We start from the raw sequence: 18,727 nt of genomic DNA, 5'->3' as shown, positions 1-18,727 counted from the left end.
CCTGGTGCTGTGAGGCAATAATTTAATAGGCCCTTCGTCCAACAAGCCCACACCGATCCGCTGAAGAGTAACTCATTTCCCTCTGACTAATGCATCTAACACTATAAGTAATTTAGCATGGCCAATTGACCTGACCTGCACATCTTTTGTGATTGTGAGAGGAAACCGGAGCACCCGGAGGAAACCCACGCAGACACGGGAAGAACATGCAAACTCCACACAGAGAGTCACCTAAGGCTGGAATCGAACCCATGTCTCTGGTACTGTGTGGCAACAGCGCTAACCACTGAGCCACAAACCTTTCCTATTCATACACTTATCCAAATGTCTTTTAAATGTTGTAGTTGTATCTGCATCCACTACTTCCTCTGGCAGTTCATTCCAAACACAAACCACTCTCTGTTTTAAATGTTGCTCATGATGCCCTTCGTAAAACTTCCTCCTTTCACCTTAAAACATGTCCCTTCATTTTGAACCCCACCAACCTCCCCCCCCCCCCCTCACCACTCTAGGGAAAAGACCCTGCTATTCACCTTATCCAAGCTCCTCATGATATTATAAACCTCATAAAGGCCACCTTTCAATCTCCTAGGCTTCAGTTAAAAAAATCCCAACATTGGATGTTTTGTTACATCAGTCATGCTATTTATTGCTGCTGTCATTCTAAATCCTGACCTAGCCCCCCTGCCTCCCTCCCTCTGTAATACTCTTCAGTCCTAAGATCATGGGTCTGAGATCACCTCTAATTTTGGTAACCACACTTAACTTTAATCGTTCCACTATTGACAGCCATTCCCTCAGCTGCCTACCGGGGCTCTGGAAATCCCACCTAAACTTCTCTGACTCTGCTCCAAACTTTTATTCCTTTAAGTTGGTCCTTAAAACTGACTACTATTGCCAAGCTTTTGATTATTTGTTTGCTGTTTGCAAGAAGTGGTATTTGTTGATTTATATATTAGAATATTTTCTCGGCTACACCTGCGAGTAAGACAGCTTGGAAAAGTATGTTCAACAAAATCAATCTCCTCTGGGTCAGTTCAAATATTCCAAACTAATAAGCAACATTTTTCTCAATTTACTGCATCTCAGAAAATGATCCCTTAGTGGTCAGAGGGTGCATAGGTGATTTTTAATTGAAAGTCCACATCAAGGACTAGCCCAGTATCGAGAATTGTAGATGTTCGAGAAATATGATTCCTCCAATGAGATACCAGGCACATGCAGATTAAAAACAGGAATAGCACATAGAACATAGAACAATACAGCGCAGTACAGGCTCTTTGGCCCTCGATGTTGCGCCGACCTGTGAACTATTCTAGGCTCATCCCCCTACACTATCCCATCATCATCCCATGTTCCTCTCTAAGGATTGTTTAAATCTTCCTAATGTGGCTCTGCATTTTGTTAGCCATCATTGACTAGTCTGCCATTTATTGTCAGGATGATGAGTAGCTTGGAGGGGAGCTTGCAGATGGTGGTGTTTTTATGTATCTGCCACCCTTGACCTTCAAGAAGTCATGGATTTGGAACATACTGACTTAGAAGCCTTGGTGAGTTTCAGCATGAATATTGTAGATAGTACACATTTCTGCTATTGAGCATTCATGGTGGACAAAGTGACATACAGTGTGACAATATTATGGGTTTAAGCAGAGAGAAGAGAAGTTGAGACAGAGGTACAAAGTGGTCTGCTTCAAGCCAAAAAAGTAAACAGCTTCTGAGGCCTTGGTCTTCTTTTAAAATTAGAACAATAGAATGGGTGGGGTCAAGCTCCCACAGAAGCAGGATTTTTCGTTTAGCTTTCAATAGTTGTTAGGGTTATGAAAGCTGTAACATTTCTCTCGCTCTTCGCTACAGCTAAATGCTTGGGTTCTCTTTTTGCTGCCAGAATTGCATTTGAGACAATCCATTATGCTGACTTTGCCTTTGTCAAAGGTGTACTTATGCGATGTTACTGTATTGGAATAGTTAATGACTAGTTTATTATGTTGTTAAGCATTTCGTAGAGTTAGAGTTAAGCCCATTCTTTTCTTTTTATTTTGTCTGTACTTTAACTATAGTGTATGAATATAGAGTATTTTGCTTCAAGTCTGGGAGTTTGTCCAATTGAATTGCATCCAGAACACAACACCTATCAGTGGCTTTAAAATAAGAAAAACTTATAAAATCCCTACAGTGTGGAAACAGACCATTTGGCCCAACAACCCTCTGTAGAGTATCCCACCCAGACCCATTCCTTTACCCTACTACTGTACATTTCCCCCTGGCTAGTGCACCAAACCTACATATCTCTGAACGCTATGGGCAATTTAGCGTGGCCAATTCACCTAACCTGCACATCTTTGGAGTGTGGGACAAAACCGGAGTACCCAGAGGAAAACCACGCAGACACGGGGAGAACATACAAACTCCACAGACAGTCACCCAAGGCTGGAATCAAACCTGGATTCCTGGAGCTGTGAGTCAGCAGTGTTAATCACTGAGCCACCATGTCACCCTTAGGGTCCAGAGTTAGATCAGAGTGGTGCTGGAAAAGCACAGCAGGTCAGGCAGCATCTGAGAACCAGTAAAATCGATGTTTCGGGCAAAAGCCCTTCATTGGGAATGGCTTAGGGGTCCCTAGGGTCAAGGCTGTCTCCTTAACATAATTTGAGGAGGTTTGGTCTGGTCCCAACAATGGGATGCTGATCAAATAGGCTGTTTTGGCTTCTCTAGTGTGTGGTGTGTATGATAATGGTTCTGAAATGATGAATAGTTGATTCTGCATTAAACTCCACCTCATCTCATGATGCTATACATTTTGCAGGAAGACCTTGATGGAGACAGACTTGTTATCAGTAGCTCTCAATAGTTTTCACTATTATGTCTAATTAGCCAATGTGACTTATACCCATTGCTATTATGCAATAAACATTTTAGCATTTCTGATATGTTGTATAACCTAGGCTGGATTTTGTCCAACCAAGAACCTCTTCTCACAAAGTCTCACTCATGGTTCATTCTCTACTACCATTAATTAAATAGGCCCTTCATATCAGCATCTCCATGGCTGGAAACAACATTTGAGTTTCATTCTAGTAAGTTCCTGTTGCAGGTTTGTTTTTGCCTGTGACCTTTATTGGTGCAGTGTCCCATCAAGGATGATCGAAATCACTTTTTGTTTGTTTATAAAAGTAAAAAGGAGGTTTGGCAAGAGCACTTTATCCAACCATTTGCTGGTAATTGTTGGTTCCAGAAAACATACAACAGTGTCAAGTTCCTTGAGTGTTGTTGGAGCTGTACTCATCAAGGCAGGAAGAGTGCACATTCCTGTCTAGTGCTTTGTAGATGGACAGGTCTTGAGGGGGTCAGAAGATGCTCCAGGATTCCTAGCATCGGACTTGCTCATGTAGCCATTTTATTTATATGGCAATTCCAGTTAAGTTTCTGCTACTTTTCAGCTCAAACCTGGATATTGTCCAGTTCTTGCTGCATTTGAACGTTGACAGCATCAATATCTACGAAGTTGCAAATACAGGTTCTTATCTATGAACATCCCCACATTAGACCTTATGATGGGGGGGTGGGGGTGGGGGAAGTAGGTCATTGATGAAGCACTGAAGTTGGCTGAGCAGAGGACACCACCATGAGGAACTCCTGTGTAGAAGTCCTGAAGCTGATGCAATTGACCTCCAACATTGCAACAAGTATGGCTCCAAAAGCTTTTCCAATGCTCCTTCATGTCTCCATTGGTCAAATAAGGTCTTGATCCTAAAGACAGTCACTCACACCTCACTTCTGGATTTCACTCTTTTGTCTGTGTTTGAATCAAAGTTATAATGAGGTCAGGAGCTTAGTGGCCCTGGCGGAATATAAACTGGGCATCACTGAGGCAGGTGCTGCCTGTTAGCTCGGTTGATAACAGATTCCATCAAGATCAGAGTGGTGCTGGAAAAGCACAGCAGGTCAGACAGCATCCAAGGAGCAGGAAAATCGATGATTCGGGCAAAGGCCTTCATCAGGAATGAGGCTGGGAGCCTCGGGGGTGGAAAAATAAATGGGAGGGGGGTGGAGCTGGGGAGAAGGTAGCTGAGAGTGCAATGGGTAGATGGAGGTGGGGGTAATAGTGATAGGTTGGAGAGGAGGATGGAGCAGATGGGGGGTAAGGAAGATTGACAGGTGAGACAGGTCATGAGGACAGTGCTGAGCTGGAGGGTTGGAATTGGGGTAAGGTGGGGGGAGGGGAAATGAGGAAACTGGTGAAGTCCACATTGATGCCATGGGGTTGAAGGGTCCCAAGGTAGAAGATGAGGCGTTATTCCTCCAGGCGTCGGGTTGTGAGGAAGTGACAACGGAGGAGTCCCTATCCACTTTCTGCAAAGACCGTTCCCTCCACGACTACCTGGTCAGGCCCACGCTCCCCAACAATCCACTCTCCCCTCCTGACACTTTCCCCTGCCACCGCAGGAATTGCAAAACCTGCGTCCACACTGCTCACCCCCTCCCCTCTGTCCAAGGCCCTAAAGGAGCCTTCCACATCCATCAACGTTTCATCTGCACTTACACACATGTGATTTACCGTATCCGTTGCTCCCAACGTGGTCTCCTCTACATTGGGGAGACCAGGCGCCTTCTCGCAGATCGCTTCAGAGAACATCTCCGGGATACCCACACCTGTGGCCAAACACTTCAACTCCCGGTCCCACTTAGTTGAGGACTTGCAGGTCCTGGGCCTCCTCCATCGCCACTCCTTCACCACCCGACGCCTGGAGAAAGAGCGCCTCATCTTCTGCCTCACACCCCTATGGCATCAATGTGGATTTCACCAGTTTCCTCATGTCCCCTCCCCTCCCCTCACCTCACCCCAGTTCCAACCTTCCAGCTCAGCACCGTCCCCATGACCTGTTTTACCTGTCAATCTTTCTTCCCACCTATCTGCTCCACCCTCCCCTCCAACCCATCATCTTTACCCCTACCTCCATCCACCTATTGCACTCTCAGCTATCTTCCCCCAGCTCCATGGGCAGTGAGCCGAAGAGGTGATGAGATAAATGGGAGTGGGCTGAGGCTGGGCTCTTTTGGGGCCTTGGATGGAGGTGAGGGGGCACAGATTACGCAACTCCTGCAGTGTAATGGGAAGGTGCTGGGAGGGGAGGGTGGGTTGGTGGGGGTGGGCAGGGGTTGGACTTGATGGAGGAGTTGCGGAGGGAACGGTCTTTATGGAAAGCAGATAGGGGTGAGGAGGGAAATGTATCTTTGGTGGTGGGGTCCTTTTGTAGGTGCACCTGCTTTCTGTGTACAGGACATACCTGTGCAATTTTCCATTTTGTTGGACAGATGCCAGATTTATAATTGCATTCGACCAGCTTGGCTATGCAAGCAGCAGTTCTGGAACATTAGTCTTCAGTACTATTGCCGATATGTCAGTGGGCCATTAACTTTGCAGTTTCTGGATCAGTGGTGCTGGAAGAGCACAGCAATTCAGGCAGCATCCGACGAGCAGCAAAATCGACGTTTCGGGCAAAAGCCCTTCATCAGGAATAAAGGCAGAGAGCCTGAAGCGTGGAGAGATAAGCTAGAGGAGGGTGGGGGTGGGGAGAAAGTAGCATAGAGTACAATAGGTGAGTGGGGAAGGAGATGAAGGTGATAGGTCAGGGAGGAGAGGGTGGAGTGGATAGGTGGAAAAGGAGCTAGGCAGGTCGGACAAGTCCGGACAGGTCAAGGGGACAGTGCGGGCTGGAAGTTTGAAACTAGGATGAGGTGGGGGAAGGGGAAATGAGGAAGCTGTTGAAGTCCACATTGATGCCCTGGGGTTGAAGTGTTCCGAGGCAGAAGATGAGGCGTTCTTCCTCCAGGCGTCTGGTGGTGAGGGAGCGGCGGTGAAGGAGGTCCAGGACCTCCATGTCCTCGGCAGAGTGGGAGGGGGAGTGGAAATTAACTTTGCAGTATCTAGTGCCCTCAACCAATTATTGATATCAACTGGAGTGAATAAAAATCAGCTGAAGCCTGACATCTGTGATGCTGGGGAACTCTGGAGGAAACTAAGGCTTTGCACTTCCAGCAGAAGATTGTTGTAAATGCTTTAGCCTTGTATTTTGCACTGATGTGTGAAGCACCACCATCACTTAGAAGGGGGGTGTTTGTGGAGCATCTAGGTCATTGCTAAAGGTGTCCACAAAATTCACAACTAGATATGGCAGGACTGCAGAACTCAAATCTGATCCATTGGTTGTAAGATCGCCCAGCAATTTTTAACACAGACCTTTCCTATTGTTTGGCATGCAAGTAGTCCTGGCTTGAAGCTTCAGCAGGTTGGCACCTCATTTTTAGGTGCTCCTAGCATGCCCATCTGAATTCTAAATTGAACCAGAGCAGATCCCTTGATGTGTTGGTAATATCAGAATGGGGGATATGCCAAGCCATGAGTTAACAGATTGTGCTGGAGAATAATTCTATTGCTGCTCACAGCCTGTGAATGCCAGTTGTGAGTTGCTAGATAGTTGCCAGTTCAAAGTCTGTTCCATTTGGCATTGTGATGTTACCCCACAACAAGAAGGAAGATATCCTCAATGTAAAAATGGGACTTTGCCGCCACAAGGATCATGTGATTGCACTCTTACTTATACTGTGATGGACAGATGCATCTGCAGCAGGCAGATTGGTAAGGATGAGGTCAAGCATGGTTTTCCATCTTATTAGTTCACTCACCATCTGCCACCAATCAAGTCCAGCAACAATGTCCTTGATCAGCTCAGTCAGTAGATGAACCAGTTGGTGAAGAATTACATTGCTAAAAATTTAGGTTTGGACAAAATCAGGCCAGTTTATACAACATATCAGAAATGCTAAATAGTGTGAACAAAAGCAGGGCTCAGCAGGGGGCGTGGTGCTCATGTTGTGAGATTAGAGGTTGATAGGCAACAGAGAGAGAGAGAGATCTTTGATAAGGTAAATAATGTTTTTGGAACAATCACAATATGAAACAAGGAACATTATACAACACCAGTTTACGTGAACATCGGCAGAATCTGAGACATTAACTTTATGTCACTGACTCACTGCTGTGAAATTAACATTACTGTCGTCACCCCCTCCTCCACTTTTCACCTCCACACACTATCAGAAAGGGACAAAGAGCGAGTCACTTGTCATTGCACTTTGCTCTCCATGCAACCGTCAAGGGGAGAATGTTACTGTCAGAATTTTCTGGTATTGAGGTACTTCAAGCAAATCTGCAGTAGAAGCCAGTACAACTGCCATAAAGTAAATTCAATTATTTTCCTCTGCCCCCAGCATTGATTTAAATAAGATACTCAGGCTGCAGGCTGGACTCAATTACACGTGGGATCAACTTCCAAGAGTACAACTTTACTGAAGTGGCAGTCATAATTTAAGGGAAGGTTTAGCAGAAAAAAAGAACTTTTTTTAGGGCAGTAGTGCAGGCCTGCCAAATGTAGAATCAAGAGCTGAATATGATAGATTTAATGATATAGATACATATAAATTTACAAATTGGGTGCAGAGCTGATTTTCCAGCACACACACACACACAGACTCAATGTGTGAAGCTCAAGCGAGCAAGATAATTGGTGTCATTAAGAACCCTGTCAAATAAAATACAAACACTTTGCAAAGCTTGACAACAATCTCTCTGCTGAGTCTGAGTCGCACTACAGACAGCTTCTGTGGATCACTTAGAAAACTTTTAACTGGGTTAAGAGTTGCGTAGATAAGCTTTTTTGCTGAATCAACATGTTTTGGGGTGCTGCCCCTTTAAAAGAGCTGGTCTGGGGACCTGAAGGGATGGAGCTTGAGTTCAATCTGAAACAGGCTGTGGAGGTGTGAACATCCTAAATCATGTGTACCTGTTCAGATTTGCCATTTGTCTACCTGGTATATAATTCCTGGTTGCAAAGGAAGCACCAACATTACACATCCAACAATATTTTCTCCTCGACCGCACCTGCCCTAGCCAAAAATAGTGTAAATCATATGTAAAAAATAGTCTTCATTGAGAATCATGAAAATGACAGAAAGGTTTAGAGATCAAAATATGGTATCTCAAATCAAATTAATCTCTTCTCATAATTAATCAAATGCTGTTTAGCCCATATCATTAAATTCTTAACAAATGCTAATTAATTTGAATTATTATACCATTCCTCAGTCTATTTTTTTTTTAAGAAGTTTCTGTAATACTTAATTGACCTCTCGGAGTCAAGCATCTCACAAAAGATTTCCCACATCCTACCCCAGAGACCTCACATCAATAACTGGCCATTCGACTTGTGACTCGCAGGAACATATGTTTTTATTGGTATTGTCATATGTAGTGTTACACCTGTTGCTTCTAAGAGAATCTAGACATTCCTTCCCTGCCATTATACATCCTAACACACTGCTTCCATCCCATTCCCTATTTCTCCATCTCTGTTGCATCAGTCCTGATGATGCTACCTTTCATATGGTGCCTCAGAAATGTCCACTTTTTGCTTAACTGAGGATTCCTTACTATCATGATTGACAGAGCCTTTAGCCATATTCAACCCATTTCCCAGACTTCTGCTCTCACCCATTCTCTTCCTTCCCACAACACCAAGAGGATTCCCTGTCCTTACTTTCCATCGCACCTGCATCCAAAAGATCATCAGCTGCCATTTCCACCACCTTCAGGAGGAGGCCACCACCAGACAAATATTCTGCTCCCCTCAGCATTTTGTAGGGACAATTTTCCCCTTGGGATATTCTGATCCACTCCTACTCCACTCCCAACACTTGCCCCACATCCCTATGGCATCTTCCCATGCAATCATAGATTTTGCAACACCTCCTCCATTCTCACTTTTTAAGGCTTCTGACTCACCTTCCAGGTGAAGTAACATTTTGTCTAGACTTCAATCAATCTAGTCTACTGTATACACTCAAAATGTAGTTTCCTCTACATTTAGGAGACAAAAAAACCCGACTGGGTAACTGCTTTGCAGAACACTTATATTCTGTCTACAAAAAAGACCCCGAGTTTCCAATTGCCTGATACTACCAGATACCACCATATTTGCTGATCAACATTTCTATCCTGGGCTTTCTCCAACAAGGCTTAGTGTAAGCTGGGGAACAACATCTCAAGTTCTGCTGATGAACCTGACAGCATTCAGGACTACATATTGAGTTAAATAATCTTATAGCCTGATCAGCTCCTTCTATGCCTTTTACCCACCCCATACCACAGCTCCTGAAATGACATGGATTGCTTTCAGCACAGACAACCCATTTTAATCCATTTATCATGACCATTATCTATCCAGCTTCTCTTCTTGCTTGGTTTACTATCAACAATCCTTTTGTCTGCCTAACCTTTTTCCTTTCTCTCTCTCTGAATTCCACCTCCACCTCTCTGCTTATTCTTTCCCCATGCCAAACATCTCCACCACCTCAGTTCCTCTCCTGTCACCAGTGTGAATACTACTTTTCCCTAGGTGCTACCAGTTTTGAAAAAATCACTGGACTCAAAACATTAACTCAGTTTCTCCACACATGTTGTCAAACCTGATGAGTTTCTCCAGCAATTTGTTTTTGTTTCAAATTTCAACATCTTCAGTTTGTTTGTTTTATGTTTGAGGTCTAATAAGTGCCTCGTGTAAGTTCTACATCACCTCCTTGTTCTCGTAATCTATGCCCTATTAATAAATCTGAGCACAGTGCATGTTTTATTATCTGCTCAGCAGTCCTGCCACCTTCAATGATCTGTGTGCATATACTCCCAGGTCCCTCTGTTCCTGTAATCCCTTTAGAATTGCACCCCTTATTTAAAATTGTTTTTTAATATTCTTCCTGTCAAAGTGCATCACCTCAACTTCTCTACATTGAACCTTATTTTCCAGCTTGCCACCCACTCCACCAAATTGTCAATGTCCTTTTGGAGTTCTACACTCTCTTCCTCACAGTTTAAAATTCCTCTAAGTTTAGTGTTACCTCCTAGGCCAGATCACCTGTTCTCGTAGCAGTCATAGTGGATAGCATCAACCTGCATGCTTGTGGAAGGAGCTGACATCACAGGGTGAATATACTGTGACAGCCATCAGAAAGACAAGCTCAAGGCAAAGGAGTAAAGTTTGTTTAATAACCATGAGTTCAGAAAATAACTGTTACTGAAAACTTCAATAGTTTTATTCAGCTCTCAGGGATCTTGTGAGAATCATTATTCAAGTCAATTTCCATTTTTGGGATTACATTATCCAAATTACTCGACCGTGCAATGTATCTCTCTCCAGTTCGATTTGCTTTGACGTTGCCACTGTCTGACTTATGAGGTTATCGGGTTATGGCATAGAATTCATTTAATTGATCTAATGACATAACATAAAAGTTCTGTAACTGTGATTAATGTAAGTCCTGAAATTAATACCAGTCTCATTACATGGTGTGTTAGCAGGAGCTAACCATCTGCTGGTGTCTGTCATCACAGCTCCAAGATCAACAAAAAAAAATTAAAAAGGAAAGTATGAAGATGGACACACAGAAGGATAAAGAGTCAGCACTTAAGTAATTACTGTTTAAATTTCACTCTCCAACCTAAGGCCAATGAATAATGTATAGCTCGAGTTTAAGTAGATTCTAGGCAGAATGTCAAGACCTTGAAGAGGGCACAAAGCATAGCAGAAGGATTAGGGATTGGAAATGATGGGATTGTTCCCCTTCGAACAGGGGAAGTTAAAGAAAAATTTAACAGATTTGCTTAAAATTATGAGACATTTTGACTGAGCACCAAAATCTCTTTCTACATTCAGGGTGGCACAGATTAAAGATTATTTCCTCAGTATCTAGAAGGAGAGGAGGAAAAATGCATTTATATTGCAAATGATTCTGATTGGATCTGTACTTTCTGAAAAAGCAATGAGAGTTGATACAGCAACTACTAGTCTTCTCCCTTGTGCTATTCAGCTCCAAACATTGAACAACCTTATCTGCCGTTCACCACTTCTCCAGGTGTCTGGAACGATGGACGTGAGCTGCCCGTGAATCACTGGCTTAGTCTTGAAGGTAGGATGGAAGTTGCAGTATTTCCCAATTAATAAGTGTAAGCTGTTTGCAAATCAATGGTAAATAGATTCCTGTCTATCGGCAGTGTGTTTGTCGCTCCAGTGTCGGCACACCACTTTACCTCATAATCTCTACCCAAAACTGGGAAACTGTAATTAAGTCCTCTACTCACCACCACACCTCTCACCACTGTCACACTGGCTATGCTTCACTGGACCTATTAAACAAACACCACCCTGTGATTCTGCATTGACACTGAGGGAGCTCTACCAAAGGTAAATGTGGATTTCCAATCCGTCCGGATAGTGGAGGAGCAGGACAGTGGTGCATGATCCCATGTGGAGTCAGCTTCCTGTGCTCTTTGTGCTGTTGCTAAATTGTGTATTGTTATTCTGGAGTTAACATCCAGTCTGACATGGAAGAGATGAAGAGTTAAATTCTCTCCTCCAAGTATTCCCCACTTCTTAGGCTTATCTACTTAACTGTACCAATGAAAGGAAGTGATCTTCACTTCATAATGACCATTATGTAACTTACCATCCAACTACAAATAGTAAAAGAACATGTATCTCTGTTTATTTTGGTCAGTGTTCAGTATTTGTGACAATAAAGAAGCAGAGTACATCGACAGTTTGTTCTTTGTTAACGTTGAAGTGGTAATGATTAGATTTGCACTTTTCTGAACATATTGACAAAACACAGACACAATAATCATCTCACTTCTCATCAAAGACTATCTTTTTATTTTCCATGATCCACTGCTGCTGAACAGCCATGTCACATGCAATACAAAGCAAAACTTGTTATAGTTTGGCTGTAAGCATGGTGAGCAAGATTAGATTCTGTCTAATCCTGTCCGTTTGATTGCATGTTTGGAGTTCAACTCTATTTAGACTTCCAAAATAAAAAGTGCTGAAGTCCCCAAAACTTTCTGCAAGAAGTCTGTTGCTTTCCAGTCTGTTTTACCTAATTTTGTGACCCCAATATTACATCGGGGGAGATGGTGGCACAATGGGCTAATAATTCAAGAACTTCAGGCTAATAAATAGTGACATTTGAATTCATTAATTTGACAAGGAATCTTGAATTAAACATTAGTCTATGTCAATTGTTGTAAAGAAAAACACATTTGGTTCACTAATACCCTTTAGGTAAAGGAAATCTGCAGTATTTACCCAGTCTGGTCAACATGTGATTCCAGGTCCATAGCAATGCAGTTGACTCTTAGCTGCTGTTTGGACAATTAAGGATGGGACATAGAGTCAAAGTCATAAAGATGTACAGCACGGAAACAGACCCTTTGGTCCAACTAGTCCATGCCAACCAGATATCCTAACCCAATCTAGTCCCACCTGCCAACACCCAGCCCATATCCCTCCAAACCCTTCCTGTTCATATACCCATTTAAATGCTGACCCAGTCAGTGGTGCCCACATTCCATGAATGAATAAAAAAAAATCATCATTATACATACCTCTGATGTTAACATCATTATTCTACGTTCTCATTTTGTAATCACCATGGAACTAATCTCAGGATCCAAGAATAGGTACTGGGACTTCTTGTGTCATAAAAGTAACAAAATATTCTTTTCTGGATCGCACTTATATTGAAAACCTCACTTCCAGCAGGAATACAAATGTGAGAATGGGTCTATTTAGCATCTACAGCCATATAAAAACTTACAAAATAGGAGCAGCAGTAAGCCATTTGGCCCTTTGAGCCTGCTTAGGCATTCAATATGATCATGGCTGGTCATGCAATTCAGTATCTTGTTTCTGTTACCTCTGCAAACACTTTGATCCCTTTAGACCTAACAACTATATATAAATCCTTCTTGAAAACATTCAAAGTTTTGACTTCAACTGTTTTCTGTGACCACAAAATCCACTGGCTCACTACTCTCTGGATGAAGCAATTTCTCTTCATCTCAGCTGTAAATAGCCTTCCCATTTTCTTCAGACTGTATCCCCGATTCTTGAATCTCTGGTCACCAAGAACATCCTTCCTGCATTTACCTTGTCAAATAGAATTTTATAGATTTCTACAAGATCCTTTATTCTGCTAAACTCCAGTGATGGGGTCCTAACTGATCCAGTCTGTCTTCATAAGCCACTCCTGTCATCCCAGGCATCAATCTGGTAAACTCCCTCCCTAGCCAGATTGTCCTTCTTCAGATGAGGAGAGAAAAACTGCATATAACACTCCAGGTGTGGTCATAAAAAGGTACGATATAATTGAAGCAAAATATCCCTGCTCCTGTATTCAAATCTTCTTGCTACAAAGACCAACATGCCATTTGCCTTCTTCACCACCTGCTGAACCTTCATACTTACTTTCAGCGACTATGTACAAGGACAAGCAGCTCTTGTTGCACCTCCTCCTTTCCTAATGTTTTGCCATTCAGATAATATTTCTTGTTTTTGATACCAAAGTAAATAACCTCACACTTAACTACGTTATGCTGACTCTGCCATGCATTTGCTCACTCACTCAACTTGCAGGGCAGCACAATAGCTCAGTGGTTAGCACTGCTGCCTCACAGTGCCAGGAAAGGTTTGGAGGGATATGGGCTGGGTGTTGGCAGGTGGGAGTTTGCATGTTCTCCCTGTGGGTTTCCTCCCACAATCCAAAGATGTGCAGGTCAGGTGAATTGGCCATGCTAAATTGCCCATAGTGTTAGGTGCATTAGTCAGGGGTAAAAAGATGGGAATGGGTCTGGGTGGGTTACTCTTTGGAGGGTCAGTGTGGACTTGTTGGGCCAAATGACCTGTTTCCACACTGTAGAGAATCTAATCTCATGAAAAACAACATTGAAACATCTCTGCAACTTCTTCACAGTTCATCCTCCTGTCCAGTTTTGTGTCATCTGAAAACGTGGAGATTTTGCATTTAGTTCCCTTATCTATATTGCTAATATAAGTTGTGAATAGCTGGAGTCCAAGCACTGGTCTCTGTGGTACCCCACTAGTCACCAGCTGCCACTTGGAAATTACCCATTTATTCCTACACTTTGTTTCCTGCCCACCCATTTGTTCCCTATCCATCTGATTACACTATAATGCCACATATTAATCTCTTATGTGAAACTTGATTGAAGTGTTATGCAATCCACTGGCTCCCCCTTATCAACTTTATAGGTTACATTCTTGAAGACTTCTAGAATTGACAAGCATGATTCCCCCTTCATAAATGCGTGCTGACTCTATCTGGTCCTGTCACTGTTTGTCGAGTGCACTGCTATTAAATCTTTTATAACAGACTCTTGGATTTTGATAAATCCTTTCCCATACTTTGCCTCCAAAAACAAATCCTGGATGAATTCAGTATTCCTTTTATTACACGACCATAGAATTTCAAAATCCACTGGAGATTTGTTTATGATTTCTTTAACTTGAAACAAATCAAGTGAAAGGTCAACATTTATAGTAGAGGTCAGCTTGTTATTACCCATTATAAAATGTGGACTTCACTGCTAGACTTGCACTCATCTCCACAAACTGCTGTTCTAACTACTGTTCTGTCAAGCTCAATGCACCAGGTTGGTCATTTTATTCATCAGTTGGTGAGTCTGCTCTGGTCTCAAGCTTTTCCCAGTAAAGTTCTTGGAATGCTAATATCTGAAAGAAATGCAACTTGAGTTGCAACCATTGCCAAGCAGTCATGGTTAGGGATAGAGATAGGGATGGGGACAGGGTCAAGGTTAGGGTTAGATCCAGAGCCAAAATCCCAGAGTCTCACCTTCTGACTGTCAGTTTTCAGTTTTGATTGAGGAGATCTCTGTCTGAGAAGATTGTTTGATGTCACCTTAGCATCAGAGAAGCCATCTTCTGATGAGCACTGCAAGTGTTAAAATTTTATGCTTCATTTATCAACTCAATAAGCAGTTATATCATGAACAGTCTCTGCATTTGTTGGCATCTTTTTACTCCCATCAGTTGAGATTAATCCTGCTAATGTTATTTTGTCCTCTAGTACACCTCTCTTTCAACAATATCACACCGAGGCTTCTAAACTATCACAGCCGATAGTCAGAGGCATGTGTTCATCCAATGGTTTTACTACACTATGTTAATTAATAAATATGATTTGAAACATTATCTCAGGCTCCACCTGCACCATTGCTCCCCCTTCTCGGGGAAGGGTTGTTTTTGAGGATAAAGATGATTTTTACCATACATTCAGATGTTTTGTCCAGTCCCAGAGAGGAACATAGCCAACCGGGTGAACACATCGGAGAATCTGAACTGCAGTCTTGATACCCACGTTAATTCTGAACTCTTTTCTAATCTGGTTTCCTAATGGAGCTATTATCTTCATTAATGTAACATAAATGTATATTATGAAGTTAGCATTGTTGACATATGAAAAGAAACCATCTCTAGAATCTCACTACATTACCCATCCCTTCTCAGGTTTATGATTTCCCATTGTTTTTCTTATCCATGAACTAGCATTCCTTTTAAAAATTCTTATGATAAAGGCCATGTTGAAAGTGGAGTTTAATTGTACAGCATTAATCCCAAACAAATGTTCAAATTAGCAGAGGATTGAAAGACTTTTTTTATTCATTCATTTGAGAGAGGTGATGGGGTTAGATGCCTTGTTGAATCATCACAGTCTGTGCAGTGTAGAGACACTGGCATTGCTTCAACATCTTTGAAAACAGAATAAAAATAATGGTGGTGGATATGTTATCTATAATCCCAATCAAAAAGGCAGCTCATTTTACAGCAGGTCTGGTTCACTAGCTTCCTTTACTCTCAAATTTTTCAATGTGATTCCACAGGCCAGATTTTAACACAATCCAAATGTGCTCACTTCCAAGAGTTGGGCCCCATAAATGGCAAACCACCTGAAGAGTAATGTGTCTAATGTTGACACAGCCAGGACCATTCTCCATCAGCTCCACCTCTTTCCCACAAATTTGATTCTTTCATGAACGAGAATAGTATTTCATTATCTACACTATCCAGCACCTTCCCAATTTTAAATCCTTTAATAATTCCCCTCTTAGTCTTCTCATCTCCCAGGAAACAGTCCCAACTTCTGCAGTCTATGTAACTCAAGTTTCTCACCCCTGAAATTATCCTTGTGAATCTTTTCTGTACCCTCTGCACTGTCTTCATATCCTTCCTAAAATGTGATGCCCAATACTTCCAATTAATTTCTTGTCCTCTCCTTCTTCAGATTTAACATTTGGTTCATTGCATTTTTGTTTCCCACACAGCCAATTCTTTCTTTCGGAGGGAGAATCTCATAAAAACCTATAAAATTATAACAGGGTAAACTCATGAAGTATGTTCCTAATGATGGGGGGTTTCAGAACCTGGGTGGTAGTCGAAAGATACAGGGTAGGCCATCTAAGGTAGGGGAAAGAAGAAATTTCTTTACTCAGAGAGTAGTGAGCCTGTGGAATTCTCTGCCACAGAAAGCACTTGTGGCCAAAACATTGAATGTTTTCAGGGAGAAAGTGAGGTCTGCAGATGCTGGAGATCAAAGTTGAAACTTTATTGCTGGAATAGCACAGCAGGTCAGGCAGCATCCAGGGAACAGGAGATTCGACGTTTCGGGCAACAGGCCCTTCTTCAGGAATCTTGTTCAGGAATCTGTGCAGTGTAGAGACACTGGCATTGCTTCAACATCTTTGAAAACAGAATAAAAATAATGGTGGTGGATATGTTATCTATAATCCCAATCAAAAAGGCAGCTCATTTTACAGCAGGTCTGGTTCTTCTTCAGGAATTTATTACTTTATTGAATGTTTTCAATAAAGTAATAAATATAGTTCTTAGGGCTTAAGTGTTCATACGGTATGGGGAAAAGGCAGGAAGAGGGTATTGAGTTGAATGATCAGCCATGATCATATTGAATGGCAGAGCTGACTCAAAGGCTTAAATGGTCTGCTCGTGCTCCTATTTTCTAGGTTTCTATGTTTCTTTGTTTTTATGCTTCTACGTTGCCCTCATGTCTTTAAATCTCACTTGCATTTCAATATCCTGGTGCTCCCACCCATCTGCATCTTATACATGTCAATATCTGCATCACAGGCTGACAAATAAATGCAAATCAGCAATCCTTTCATGATACAGTAAGCTGAGCAGGCATGGTGTAAATTCCTCCTTAAAACATTGGCTTGGAAAATAAAACTGAAAACCTTACCTGGCCCCCTGACATTCCACAGCATGTCTCTAGTTCTATCAGTTGAGGATTGCAGTAAACCATTATTTGCTGAAGATCAAACTATGTAAAGAGGTCAGAAACAGATTATTGTAGATTTTTCTTTCCCATCCTGCCTCAACCAATCAATTTAATTATCATTATGAACTCTTCCTTTAAATGCCATTTGATCCCCATCTTAATAAGAGAAAATGGTACATCACTTAACTTAATTTAAAAAAAATTGAAATCCTCTGGTGGGTTTGGAGTTACTTACATCGACAGGTGTCCCATCACTAACACGTACTCCAATTGTAGTTTTCCCATAGATATCGATGTTTCCTATCTCTTCACTGTGTCGACTGTCAACCAGCTTGCAGTCTTTGTAAAGGGACACTGACCCAGATTGCACATTGATTGAGAGCTTGTGCCAGTGACGGTCAAACAGAGAACCAAGTTCCCGCTTCTTAAATGTCAAAAGCAACCTATTTCCAGAACTCCCAATGGCACTGAATTCCACCAGCTTTCTGCTCCCATTGATAGAAATAGACACCTAAAGGAAGAATAGCAGTATGATTAGCCCGAGGACACAGTGATAATCAACTCCTGTCCTGTGTGAGCTCTTGTGATAAATTACTCAGGGCAATTGTTGAAATTTACTGGGGAGGAACTTGGGTGGGATGGAGGTTGGAATGGGGGTTAATTCTATCCGTGTCTATGAAAAAGCTCCCTGACTTCTGTTGTGTTGGATATTACTGTGTGAGGCTCCAGTTGATTCAACGGTTGAATTTTGTTTTAGATCAGATATCGCTCAGATAGGCAATGAGGATGATATAAATGAATTTCAAGGCAGTGGGTGAAGGAGGACACATGGTAATGCCTTATCCTTGCTTATGACATTGAGGTATATAGAGATAATGTGGCAAAATTACATTAAGGTGCTGATCATCCATGATTTAGAATGGAGGAGGTGGCTGATGGAATTGAATGACCTCTCTTGTTCCGATAACTCTATACTTTCCACATCTTACTATTCACTAAAGGCTTGTCAAGTATGGACAGGATTGGACTTATGGTGTCCTCCAAGGACGGATGACGCTTCCTGTACAGATTTATACATTAAAGAATGGCCAGCTGTGTGGTGAGCAGATAGCTATGATAATATAATAAGTACAGCTTAATCAGGGGCCCAGAATATAACAACTGTTTCTCATTTTATTTTTAACATTGACAATTCTTGTCCAATATAAAAAAGGTTCACATTTTTTTGATGGTCTTCTTATCCCCAGCACACTGCTTGAGTGGCCATGTGAGTTTTGAGTTATTCATCAATATACACTCACTGCGAGCAAAATCACACAATTGGATGGCATGCTGATAAGACATAGGAGCAGAAGTCTGCCATACAATGCATCAAGTCTGCTCCAACATTCAGTGAAATGGCTCAGAGGTTAACACTGCTGCTTCACAGTGCCAGGGACACCGGTTTGATTCCAGCCTAGGGTCCCTGTCTGTGTGGAGTTTGCATATTCTCCCTCAGTCTGCGTGG

At 42.2% G+C, this 18,727-nt stretch overlaps 1 protein-coding gene across 3 annotated transcripts in view; it reads right to left on the bottom strand.

Annotated features, from left to right (window-relative positions):
• The window catches only part of col19a1 (collagen, type XIX, alpha 1), a 422,382-nt gene that overhangs the window by 337,715 nt on the left and 65,940 nt on the right, over window positions 1-18,727 (bottom strand). For all 3 annotated transcript variants that reach the window (XM_087979446.1, XM_087979452.1, XM_087979458.1), the window contains exons 6-8: window positions 17,456-17,731; window positions 17,182-17,262; window positions 14,761-14,859 (exon numbers count right to left, since the gene is read on the bottom strand). In XM_087979446.1, coding sequence (XP_087835572.1) covers window positions 14,761-14,859; window positions 17,182-17,262; window positions 17,456-17,731 — 456 coding nt within the window. The remainder of the gene's footprint in view (window positions 1-14,760; window positions 14,860-17,181; window positions 17,263-17,455; window positions 17,732-18,727) is intronic.

Source organism: Chiloscyllium plagiosum, unplaced genomic scaffold, assembly GCF_037043375.1.
Source record: "Chiloscyllium plagiosum isolate Xiang-an unplaced genomic scaffold, Cpla_swu_hap1 HiC_scaffold_3, whole genome shotgun sequence".
In the NCBI taxonomy this organism is placed as follows: domain Eukaryota; kingdom Metazoa; phylum Chordata; class Chondrichthyes; order Orectolobiformes; family Hemiscylliidae; genus Chiloscyllium; species Chiloscyllium plagiosum.
The sequence above is the reverse complement of the archived record's forward strand: the minus strand, read 5'-3'. Positions and strand labels throughout refer to the sequence as shown.